This window comes from Ochotona curzoniae, unplaced genomic scaffold (genome assembly GCF_017591425.1).
Source record: "Ochotona curzoniae isolate NIBS_2020 unplaced genomic scaffold, NIBS_Ocur_1.0 contig_2754, whole genome shotgun sequence".
Lineage (NCBI taxonomy): Eukaryota > Metazoa > Chordata > Mammalia > Lagomorpha > Ochotonidae > Ochotona > Ochotona curzoniae.
The window spans coordinates 4,123,822-4,136,636 of NW_024465582.1; the positions used below are offsets into that span (position 1 = coordinate 4,123,822).

Genomic DNA, 12,815 nt, shown 5'->3' on the forward strand with positions numbered 1-12,815 from the left:
CAGGTACAGGGTCTCAAGGCTTTGGGCCATCCACAAGCAGGGAGCTGGATGGGAAGCTGGGCTGCTGGGATTAGAACCGGCATCCATATGGGATCCCAGTACATTCAAGGCCAGGACTTTAGCCAGTAGGCCACCACACTGGGCCCTGTAAATATTTTCATACTCAACTTGTCGCCAATTTGCACAGTGTGAGCCAGCTCCCTTTGGGTTCTGTGTCTAGCTAACATCCACTTGCCAGTCCTTGAACACATCTTCCTGTTCGAGGTTCATTCTGTTGTTTCTCTGCTTTAATTCGGAAACGTGCCATCCTTTCAAGCATTCCTGGTTCTGGTGGAACATGGCATCAGAATCCCATGTGTGCGATCAGCGTGCTCAGAGCTGCGTGCTGATCCACCCCGGGGAAAGACACAAGTAATCATCCCATTCCCTAGTGTAAGCATCCCCCCTTCCGGATCAGCACTATGTACTCACAGGTGGGCAAACATTTTCTACTGAGGATCATTTAGATAGTTACAACACTATTCCTGGGACACACAAAATTATCAACGTAAAACCAGCCTTCAAGGGCAGGCGCTGTGGTTGCGGCATACTCACATTGCATGTGGGCATCAGTTCTAGTCCCAGCGGTTCCACTTGTGATTCTGCTCAATGCTGGAGTCCTGGAAGGTAGCGGAGGATGGCCCAAAGCCTTGGACCTATGCACCAACGTGGGAGACTGGGAAGAAGCTCCTGGCTTCCAGCTTGACTGGACCAGCTCTGGCGGTTGTGGCTGCTCTGGGAATGAATGAGCAGATGGAAAATCTCCTTCTCTGTTTCTCCTCCTCTCTCTATAACTCTAACTTTCAAATAAAATAAGTCTAAAAAAAGAGAGAGAGAAAGAAAGATCAGCCTGCTTGGGCCAGCACTGCAGTGCAGCAGGCTCAGCTGTCCCTTGTGACACTGGCACCCTATCTTAGCCTGCTTCGAGTCCTTGATGTTCCACTTCCAATCCAGATCTCAATAATGCACTTGAGAAAGAAGTGAAAGATGGCCCAATGCTTGGGGGCTCTGCCACGCACACTGGACCCCTGGATGGAGTCCTGGATCCTGGCTCCACCTGGCCCAGTCCAGGCTATTGTGGCCATCTGTAGAAAGAACCAGTTGCTGGAGTGAACCAGTGTCTGAAGCTAGGAGCCAGGATCTTCTTCTGGGTCTCCCATGTGGATATAGTGGGCACTATTTTGGCAGGCCATAAGCAGGGAGGAGTTGGGTTGGAAGTGAAGCAGCTGGGATTTGAACTGGCACCCATATAGGATGCCAGTGCTGCAGGCTACAGCTTAGCCTGTTTCTATCATGCTGGCCCCATGTGCTATATACACGTTCACACCATTAGCAAGTCAACTTGTTTAGATCAGCATCATCATGAACAAATAATGACTTGCGTTACAAGGACTATAATGTCACCAGGTGATAGGAATTTTCCAGTTCCTATAAAATTCACTATATTTTCCAGTTCACTATAAAATCACAGCACTGTCACTGTGCATGTGATGCCATGGATCAAAACATCACGATGTGACGCATAACCGTATTTCTACAGCTGTCTGTATTTTTTAAAGTGAGTTCAAAAGGCCAGTCCACTACAATCCAGCATCTTGGAGTTCTTTCAAGCCTCTCCCCCTTGCTTGCTTGCATCTTCTCCAACAAGGAGAAGTCTGGCCATCACTGTGCTTATGCACTGACCTGCTCAGTTTGAGCCATTAGCTCCCACAGGTGCTTTCTCTGTACTACTTACCTGCCCCTCTTTCAACCCCCATCACTATGGGGTCTCACTTTTAGAGGTGATGAGAAACAGGAGGGAAAGGAAGAGGGTATGCAGAGCAGCTGACAAGGGAAGTTTAATACTAAGATAATGCTATACATCGCTTTCAGTAATTTGGTGAAGGCAGTAGGCCAAGCTTGATATTACATACTTGTCTAATGATCTCTCTCTGCTTCCAGAGCAGCAATTTTACGCAGCTGTCACAAAGTCAGGTATTCTGCATCAATGTGGGCTCATGGTAAAAGCAGGAGTTAAATGATGGTGCCAAGAGGGAAGTTCCTAAGACAAATCGCTGAGGCTGTAAACTTGGAAGCCTGGCCCAGCTGTGTCCTAGTGGGTAAACTGCCTGCAGTGCCAGCATCCCATATGGGCACTGGTTCAAGTCCTGGATGCTCCATTTCTGATCCAAATCCTTGCTAATGTGGCTGGGAAAGTAGCAGAGGCTGATCCACGTTCTTGGGTCCCTGTATCTACATGGGCGAACCAGAGGAAGTACCTGGCTTCAGAACAGACCAGCTCCTACTGTTGTGGTCACTTGGGAAGTGAACCAGAAAGAGCTTTCTGCCTCTCCCCCTCTGTGACTTTGTCTTTGAAATAAATCAATCTTAAAACAAACTTGGAAGCCTAGAGTTGGACTCACCATTGCACGACTTTGGCTTCCTCTTCTATTAGGTGTCTGGCCAGCTACTTAGTCAATTGCAAGTCTGATTTGTCATTTGTAAAACGCGCATGACACTCATATTTACCTCACAGGATTCCTGCCGATGCTCACTGAACTTGACGGGGAGAATTAGTTATCATTCATTCATCATACTGTTGCAAAAATCCTTCTGTTGGTCTTTCCTACACTTCCCTTTTATTCAATTCATTGCTAGATGGAAAGTGCATTACTGGAATATAATATTTCTTTTTTTGAAAAGATTTATTTATTTCGTATTGGAAAGGCAGATGTACAGAGAGGAGGAGAGACAGAGAGGAAGATCTTCCATCCGATGATTCACTCCCCAAGTGGCCGCAACAGCCAGTGCTGCGCCAATCTGAAGCCAGGAGCTAGGAACTTCTTTCCAGGTCTCCCATGCAGGTACAGGGTACCAGTGCTCTGGGCCGTCCTTGACTGCTTTCCCAGGCCACAAGCAGGGAGCTGGATGGGAAGTGGAGCTGCAGGGATTAGAACTGGCACTCATATGGGATCCCGGCGCATTCAAGGCGAGGACCTTAACCACTACGCTATCGTACCGGGTCCTGGAATATAGCATTTCAATGATACAGTGTGTGCACACACACAGCTGGAATTAAGTGTATACCAGGCACTTAACAAAGAGTCTCAACAGAAGTAACTTTCCTCAGGTTGAAATTCTGTACTGGATAAAAGTGTGGCCAATCCCACTACTAGCTTACCATCTTAGTGGCCTCAGGCGAACAGTGAGAACCCTAGTTCTAGTGCAAACGCACACGTGCTGTTCTGTCTTCCTCCATCCTGTGGGAAAGGACATCTCTACACTTCCACCGTGCGGTGTCCTGCTCCAACCTGGCAGGTCCACAGTTCCACAGTCAACTCCTTGTGTAAGGGCTAGGCAAGTAGCTTGACCAGACAACTGTCCTTCCTTGGGAATTTTTAAAAAAAGTTTTATTTTATTATTTTTTTATTGGAAAAGAATATACACAGAAGAGATAAAGATCTTCTGTCCGCTGGTTCACTCTCCAAGTGGCTGCAACAGCTGGAGCTGAGCCAATCTGAAGCCAGGAGCCAGGAGATTCTTCTTCCAGGTCTCCCACATGGGTACAGGGTCCCAAGGCTTTGGGCGGTTCTCGACTGCTTTCCCGGGCCACAAGCAGGGAGTGGATGGGAAGCAGAGCGGCCAGGACATGAATGAGCTCTGTTTGCAAGGTGAGGATTTAGCCACTGAGCCATCGTGCAAAGCCCCTTCCCTGGAGATGTTTACACTGGGGCCAAAATCATCCGTGTCTGCGTGTATGATGGTGGGGCTGAAGATGGGCGCGGCTGAAGATGGGCCTGGCTGAAGATGGGCGCGGCTGAAGATGGGCGCGGCTGCAGCGGGTGAGAGGCGCTCCAGCAGTGCACTAGTGATCAGCTGTGCAGAGGGTGACTGAGGCTCCGCAGGGAGGCACCCTTCCCATCGGGTCACAGAGCAGGTGCCTGCTCTTCTCCCTAACCGTGCGGTTGGCTTCTGGTGGGCAGGAATCCATCCAAGGACTGTTGGGAGACTCAGCGTATGCCCATGGTAGAGATTCACCACAAGCTGGTTTATTACTCAGAGGTAGCACCCACATTCTGGATGCAAAACCAAACCAGACCAAGCCAGGTTGCGTAAGTCTCAGAAGGGCGTTATGATGAAGGGAGAATTAGCCACATGCTTCAGTTTCCTTGGGGCACCATCAACGGGGGCACCTGAGGATGGGAGGCCCCTCCATCGGCACATCTGCCAGCATCCCTGCAGACAGGCTCAGATCGGCCCTTTGGGGCTCACCTACCTGCCTGCAGGTCCGGCTGGTGCTTCCTCCGCTCACCTGGCTCGCCCAGGTCCTCTCTCGGCTCTGCAGGCCTGCTCTTGGCTGCCCAGCTTTGTCACAGGCCTCTTGTTGGCCTGCAGACAGGTTTGCTCTTAGTTCCCCGGGAGATGGGAGCATATGCAAGCACGGCTGTCTGCTCGTCCTCCCACCTCAGCCCTGTCACCCGGCGGGACTCTCCCTGCGACAGCAGTCCTCCAACCAGTGACACCAGCCAAGGGCTGCGCTCTTTCTGAAGGCTTCATTTCACCAGTTTTAAAATTCTAACCCTTATACTGCTTGATAAGGAGCGATGTGTGTGGGTGTGTAAGGGCTTCCGGACCCTTTCTCACACTTTTGAGAACAGATGACTAGCGTGTCTGCTAAGTCATATGCATGTTGTTGAAACTTTCCTTTTGGGAAGTTGGAGTGCTGTGTTTCTGCCCAGGCCCTTCTAGCCCGTATTCCCTCACCGGGAGAGCAGGCCTGAGGCGGAGGTCGCCTCCAGTCAGCGGCTCAGCTCCCTCCGCGGCACAGGTCGGGTACCCCCGCCAGTGCACTGTCCGGTCCCCACCAAATGCAGACTGTCGGACCCCGCGGGGACAAGAGGCGCAGAACCGTGAAGCAACGGGGGCTCACGGAAGCCCCCATCCCTCCCCTCGCTCCCGGCCTCCTTCCGCCGCCCGCGCCGCCCTCGGCGCCTCCGCAGCCCCACGGAGCGTGCGCCGCGCCGCGCCGCGCCGCGCCGGAAGTGACACCGCCCCGCGCGGGGCGCGCCCGCCCCTTCCGCCCCGGCGCCTCGTCCCTCGGCGCTCCCGCCCCCTCCCCGCCGCCGTCTCTGTCAGCCACTGTCCCTCTCCCCCTGCCCTCCGTCCTTCCTCTCTCGCACCTGAGCACACGCACCTGCCCGAGCCCGGCTCCCGGTCCCTCCTCCCTCTGCCCCGTCCTGGTTTGCCCGCCCGGCCGGAAGGCTCGGGCCCTGGCCGCGGGAGGCTCGCGGCTGCGTCACCGCCGCACCCCCCAGACAAGATGGACACCGCGGAGGAAGGTAAGTGGGCGGCCTGCGACGCCCGCGCCCCGGCCCGCGCCCGCTCCGGCCCCGGCTCCGTGTGGCTGCCGGGGTGGCGGGAAGCGGGCCGTTTGCCCGGCGGGCGGCGCGCGCGCGAGGACGGAAGGTGACCCCCCGCGTCCCGCTCCCCGCCGCCGGGACGGGGACCCGGGACTTGGGGTACGGGCCTCGGGACTTGGGGTGCGCGGGCCTCGGGAGGAAGGAGCTTGGAATTCTACGGGAGGGGTGCGTTTTCGCACACTGCCCCGACTCTGCTTGTGGGGTGTCTCTCCCTTGGCCTGTGATGGCCCCGTGGGCCCTACCCGGTGGTCAGCAACTTCTTTTGTTGACTTTGAAACTTGGCAGGAAATGCCCGGCCAGGTGACGGCGGAGCGGCGTGAACCCAGCTGACCCCTGCCGTAAACCCTTGCCCTCGAAGGCATCGGCTTGCTGAACCGGGGAGAGGGCAGGCCGAGAGCACCGGGGCTCCTGTGGCTCTTTGTGCCTGCTGTCCTTGACTTTGAACCCCTGGCAGCAGGACGCAGGGTTTTGGTTGGCTGGCTGTGTGTTTGGGAGGTGGTGGTCTTCTCGCAAGCTGCCCACTCCCGCCCCCGACTCAGTGCCCTGGACAGGACACATCCAGCACAGCGTACAGGAAGATGCTCCTGCTGCGGGCTTGCCCCTGACGGTAGTAGATGCTTTTTCAGCAGTTTCCGTGTTTTTAGAGTGAGTCGGTAGCGGACTTGCTACATGACCCCGCCCCTTGATGGGCTCAGAACAGTGCACGTACTTTTCAGACTTTTCAACCTAGTGGTTTGCGATTTTACATGAACGTGAATCCGCGCGTCACGAAGCCCAGTACTGGGTGGTCAAAGGTTTACTGCTGTCCGTGGCGTGGAATTGGAAAGAATTGGTTTATCATCTTTTGATCTAAGCAGTCTCCTTAATAGAGACAGGTGCAGTGCCAGGTGGCCCTGGCAGGTGCATCCACAGGACTTAGCTGGGCAGCATTGCCTCCTTTTACACATGTGGAAGTTGTAAGCTGTGTTCCCGGCCCTCTCACAGATCCGATCCTATGTAACCAGTTTGCAAGTCACTTGTCTTTCATTGTGCCATGTTGCTTATTGGTGGTCTTCGAACCCTGGGATCACCACCTGACCCTCCTTCGGAAAATGAGCACTTTGAACTTGCTGAGTCAGCAGTTACCTTGTTTGAGGGGGGTCCTTACGTGTACATTTCTCTACATGGATTTCACATTTTTTAGGCTCATGTTTTAATGAGTGCATCTGGGAAGGCAGGTGATAATGTCTCACTTGATGTGTATGACTGTAAATTAAATTTGTTGTCTTTTGCCTGAGTGTTTAATACCTATGTGACAGTGGTCAGTAATAGCTGGGGAATTGCAGGCACTGAAAGCAGGATGGAATCGTGAAGGAAACGCTAACTTCTTATTTGCTGAGGACTCTATCTGTGGTGTATGCTTTACTGAACACTTTGCGTCCATCTCATTTAGTTCAACATTTGTAGTTAGGAAGTAGCCCCTTTTACATAGGAGGAGACTTAGTGAAGAACCAGCCTGTTCCTGGTAGCACAGGTATTAACTGGCAGAGGCTGCCTGCAAACAGCTTCGTAGACTACGCCTCACGTGGGCTTTTGGTGGTGTGGATGGTGACTGTTCAACGTTGAAATGACTTTTTTGTCACTTTTGTTTTAATCACATGTTTTATTTAGGTGAAAGGGAGGGAGAGAGATGTTCAACCGCAAATTCCTGCCACAGCCAGGGCTGGGCCAGGTGGAAGCTCTGAGTGTTCAGACAGATCTGGGTCTGGCACGGTGGGGTGGGGAGCAAACCCTAAGCCTGCAGCTGCTGGCTGCGGGGTGCTCGCGAGGAGAGGGCAGCAGGGGATGTGGGCTCCCCAGCCCAGCTGCTGGCTGCGGGGTGCTTGTGAGGAGAGGGCAGCAGGGGATGTGGGCTCCCCAGCCCAGCTGCTGGCTGCGGGGTGCTTGCGAGGAGAGGGCAGCAGGGGATGTGGGCTCCCCAGCCCAGCCGCTGGCTGCGGGGTGCTCGCGAGGAGAGGGCAGCAGGGGATGTGGGCTCCCCAGCCCAGCCGCTGGCTGCGGGGTGCTCGCGAGGAGAGGGCAGCAGGGGATGTGGGCTCCCCAGACTAGCAGCATCTGCTGCGTCACACACCTGCTGCTTACACTCCTTTTATAGGATAGATCATTTCTGTGATTTGGCACATCCTTGTTTTGTGTTTGTTTCATGAAATTACTAGTCATGAAGTGAAAACCAATTTTAATACTCTCATGCCTACTTTTGTAAAACTCCACATTGGAAAACCAAAACTAGAAAAACAGGGATGGCTGCAGAACATTTCATGATTGAAGTGACTGAGGGGTTGCGCCAAAGCTTGTGAACAACAGATAGTCATTTCACGTCATGTGGTACACAGAGTAGCCTGGACTTTTATCTTCTTACAAATAAAAATATTTGCAGGGGATTTGGAAAATTAAAAACAATAAATGTAATTAATTAAAAAATAGTAATCTTACAATGCTATCACTGAAAACATTAGTATTGTTGTGACTCACTTTTCAATTTTTGCTTTTTGTATTCTGGACAAGGAGACGAAGATGTTACTAAGATACCAACGACGCTGGTAGGGAGCAGCGCTCAAGCTTCGGCTCACAGTAGCATGTTTTCCCTGTTAGCATTATGTGTAGCATTCTGATGTTGACAGCGCTCTATTTCTGTAGTAAACAGTACCAAATTCTGTGGTTTTTGTCCTTTTGTAGCACTTTTGTCCTGGATTTGCAGATCTATGAACTGGTTGTTCTGTTAAATTTTTTTTTTTTTGTAAAATAAACCAGTTCACTCTCTCTCTCTCTTTACTAATATTTTTGTTGAAAAGGCAGATATTCAGAGAGGAGGAGAGACAGAGAAAGACCTTCCATTCACTGATTCACTCCCCAAGTGGCTGCAGTGGCGGGAGCTGAGCCATTCCGAAGCCAGGAGCCTGGAGCCTCTTCTGGGTCTCCCACACGGGTGCAGGGTCCCAAGGCTTTGGGCTGTCCTCGACTGCTTTTGCAGGCCACAGGCAGGTAGCTGGATGGGAAGTGGAGCCGCCGGGATTAGAACCAGTGCCTATATGGGATCCTGTTGCATGCAAGGCAAGGACTTTAGCTGCTAAGCTATGGCATCAAGCCCGCTTTATTTTTAAAGATTTATTTGTACTTATTAGAAAGGCAAATATACAGAGATGAGGAGAGATGAACAGTAAGGTCTTCTGTCCACTGGCTCATTCCCCAAGTGGGCTGCAAGGACTGGAGCAGAGCTGATCCGAAGCCAGAAACCAGGAGCTTCTTCTGGGTCTCCCACACAGGTGCAGGGTCACAAGGCTTTGGGCCATCATCGACTGCTTTCCCAGGCCACAAGCAGGGAGCTAGATAGACGTTGGGCCACTGGGATTTGAACCACTTCCACATGGAATTCCTGCGTGTTCAAGACAAGGACTTTAGCTGTTGGGCTATTGCCCTGGACCCAGTTATTTCTATTTTTAAAACGCTTGTATATTTTTAAAGATTATTTATTTTTGGGAGACAAATATTCCATTTACTGGTTCACTTCACAAATGGCTGCAACAGACAATACTGGGCAAATTCATAGCCAGCACCTTGTCTGAGATATGGCCCATGGTGCAGGGGCCTAAGCATTAGGGCCATTTTGTTGCTTTCCCAGGCCTGTTAGCAGAGAGCTGGAACAGAACTGGAGCCCATATGGGATGCTGGTGCCACAGTGTGGAGGATTGGTGTGCTGGGTCACTCTGCTGACCCCATTTTTTCCTTTTTCTTTCTTTTTTTTTTCCTTGCATTACAACAGAAGTGTTATTTGGAAATACAGTTTGATACTGTGTAATCTGCTAACATACTAGGTTTCCTCATGCTGTGCTGTGTAATATCTTTTCTTTTTAAAAGACATATTCATTTTTGTTGGAAGGAAAATTTATAGAGAAACAAACAGACATAAGATCTTCCATGTGCTAGTTCACTCCCCAAGTGGGCTTAAGGGCTGAAGCCAAGCCGATCCTAAGTCAGGAGCTAGGAGCTTCTTCTGGGTCTCCCATATGGGTTCAGGATGCCAAGACTTTGGGCCACCCTTGACAGCTTTCCCAGGCCACAAGTAGGGAGCAGCCTGGACATGAACTAGGTGCTTAGATGGGATCCTGGCACTCATAAGGGAAGGGTTAGCCTTTTGAGGCATGGTTCTGGAACCACAGATTTTCATGGTTTTTTTTTTTTTAATTTATTTTATTTTTATTGGAAAGGCAGATATACAGAGAGGAGAGACAGAGAGGAAGATCTTCCGTCCGATGATTCACTCCCCAAGTGAGCACAACGGCTGATGCTATGCCGATCCGAAGCCAGCAGCCTCTTCCGGGTCTCCCACGTGGGTGCAGGGTCCCAAAGCCTTGGGCTGCCCTCGACTGCTTTCCCGGGCCACAGGCAGGGAGCTGGAAGGGAAGCGGGGCCGCTGGGATTAGAACCGGCGCCCATATGGGATCCGGGGCGTGCAAGGCAAGGACCTTAACCGCTGTGCCACCGCGCCGGGCCCAGATTTTCATGTTTTAAAGATAGTTTATTTGAAATACAAAGTTGGGGCCCCGGCAGATAGCCTGGTAGCTGAAGCCCTGCATGTATCAGGATCCCATGTTAATGCTAGTTTGTATCCCAGCGGTCCTGCTTCTATCTAGCTCCCTGCTTGTGGCCTGGGAAAGCAGCAGAGGATGACCCAAAGCTTCCCAAATGGGAGACCTGGAATAGCTCCTGGCTCCTGGCTTCAGAACTGCTCAGCTCTAGTTGTTGTAGCCACTTGGGGAGAGAACCAGCAGCTGGAAGATATTTCTACCTCTCCTCTCTGTATATGTGCCTTTCCAATAAAAATAAATAAAAAAAGAGGGAAGACAGATCTTCCATTCACTGATTCCCCCGCAAAAGTGGCCACAATGACTGGGGCTGGGTCAGGCCACATCCAGTTGCTTGGAACTCCATTCAGGTCCCCTTGTGGGTGGTGGGGTCTATGCATTTGGACACTCATTAGCAGGACCTGGCTCAGCAGCGGAGTGCCTGTGCTTGCATGGGTTGTAGGTGGTGGTGAAGCCCACTGCAGTGCGACCCAGTGACAAAGCACTGGCAGAATGTAATACAAGCATCTGAGTATATTTATGGAATACTGAAGTAACAGTTCTTCATGGTCTGTGGAACTTGTGTAAAAGAAGTGAAGCTACAGTGTTTCACAATCCAGTTTACCCAGCATGGGACACAGGAGGCCCTTGAGTTAAAAGAATGAAAGTTGTCAGTGAGATAGGCAGCTGTTCTCTCTAGAACCTCATGGTTGTCTGTCTCCGGACCTGTCTGCTGCTTTCTTTATACCAGACATCCACTTTCACTGCTTTGGCGTGCTTCCGGCTGAGCATATGTGCGTTTGTTTGACAAGGGTTTACTGAGCACCCGTTGTAAGCCGTTGCCACTTTTTGTTCTTGGTGTATGCAGGGAAAAAATTAGGAAAAACCTCTTTTAGAGAGTTTGACAGAGGAGAAAAGGAAGGTAGGAGATAAATATGTAATGAATTTATGGCATAATAGAAGCTTGTAAGCATTGTGGAACATTACTGGTTTACTCGTTGGAAGGGACAAGGTAGTGACAAGCCAGGGACCACTGTGACAGTGAAGCAGCGATGCCCACTCCCTATGGGTAGGGCATTCCGGGCAGAAGGACTGGCCAGTGGGAAGTAGAGTGTTCAGAAAGAACCTGAGAACAGTGTCACTGGACTGCAGTGAATGAAGCAGAGGAAATGTCGGTGTAATAGGGTCAGGTCATGGGACCAGTGGGATGTGTAGAGAGGATACTAGAATACAGAACTTAAAATTGACTTTTACTTTTGGTGGCATAGGGATTTAAGGGAGGGTTTTAAGCAGAGGTGAGATGTAAATTTGTCACTGGTTGCTTGCCTAAATGCTCGGTTCGTAATAAACTTGAGGATGGTCCAAAGCCTTGGAATCCTGCAGCTGTGTGGGAGATCTGGAAGAAGTTTCTGGTTCCTGGCATCTGATGGGCTCAGCACTGATCCTTGCGGCCCTAGGGGAGTGAATCGGAAGGTGGAAGATCTTTGTCTCTCCTTCACTCTGTAAATCTGACTTGCCAGTAAAAATAAGTAAGTCTCAAACAATAAATAACTACACTGCTTGGCAGCAGCTAAAGGAAACTGTGTGTCTACTTGGTCCTGATCTGGAGCCCTAAGCCCTCTCCGGTCTCCCCACAAGCAACTTGAAGCCCCAGTGGGAGTGGTAGATGTTGCATTTTATGTATTTAAACTGGTTACATTCAAGTTTTTTAGTGGATATGCTTTACATCTGACTTTTTAAAAAAGACTTTTTGAGATAAGTTAATTTTTTTTTTTAAAGATAAAACCAAATCTTTGTTTGTAACTTGAACTGGTTTGTTCTTATGGCCAGTGTAGAGTTACACTATGTGAATATACTGAAGTTTGTTTTATTGTTGCTAGGTAATTGAGGTAGATTCTGGTTTTTGTGTATTGTGAGTTGTGCTGCTATGAACATTTTTTTTGTACATCTGAACGTATGTATTTGGAAAATATTGCTTTAGGAAATAAAATATCAGTGAAACACTACACGAATATATGTAATAAACTGCTTACACAACAAAGAGGAAAAATTTCCTTTCCCCTACTTCTGATCCATCATAGATTTACAGTTTCTTATGCATCCTTCCAGAAAAAATATTTAGTCATGAGGTATATATCTGCCTTGTTGAAGGTTTTTCTGTTGAGTAATCAATGGTAGGGAAGCAGTGTTCGTCCTGGATTGACCAAGCTGTGGCAGTTTTGCTGAGGAAAGAGAGCAGTTGTAGCGCATCTCTTTGGCACTTTTCCCTGGTAATTTCCTAATGTGGCATGTCTGTGCCTATTAAAATTCAGGGCAGGCTGGCTGGATCTGAGTATAAACAGCCAAGTGTTTGCCATGTAGGTGTTTTAACTGGGGCTTGCTGCCGTTCTTTGAGGCCTCGTTGCAGTAACCTTGGCTTTTCCTGTTAGCGTGCTCTTGAGGGAAATTGATGTGGTCACATTTCATTGTGAGTGAAATGCAGTCAGTTCTGCAAAGGTTTATAGTATTGATTCTTGAACCAGGTCTGTGTAGAAGAATTTGTAACGAATGGTTTTAAGGTAGAATTAGGTTCCTGCTTACCTAGAAATATGCTTTTAGGGACTTGAGGCGTACTACTTCTTACCCTTTCTCATGAAGGTACAAGTGTATTCAGGGTCTCTCCAGAAACTGACTAGTGAGAGAAGCACATTCCTGCCAGGAGTGTTCCAATTTGTGTGTGTTACATAATCCTGTGCTAACACTTCTTGCTGTCTTTATCTTACAAGCGTTACAAATG

The 12,815-nt window shown here is 50.1% G+C and overlaps 1 protein-coding gene across 9 annotated transcripts in view; it reads left to right on the forward strand.

Moving 5' to 3' along the window:
* The first annotated feature begins 5,133 nt into the window (after nucleotides 1-5,133).
* MARCHF6 (membrane associated ring-CH-type finger 6) overlaps nucleotides 5,134-12,815 on the forward strand; it is a 59,121-nt gene continuing 51,439 nt past the window's right edge. For all 9 annotated transcript variants that reach the window (XR_005883517.1, XR_005883518.1, XR_005883516.1 and 6 more), the window contains exon 1: nucleotides 5,134-5,357. Coding sequence is in view for 6 of the 9 variants with exons in the window: in XM_040977405.1 (XP_040833339.1) it covers nucleotides 5,339-5,357 (19 nt within the window). In the remaining 3 variants the exon portion in view is untranslated. The remainder of the gene's footprint in view (nucleotides 5,358-12,815) is intronic.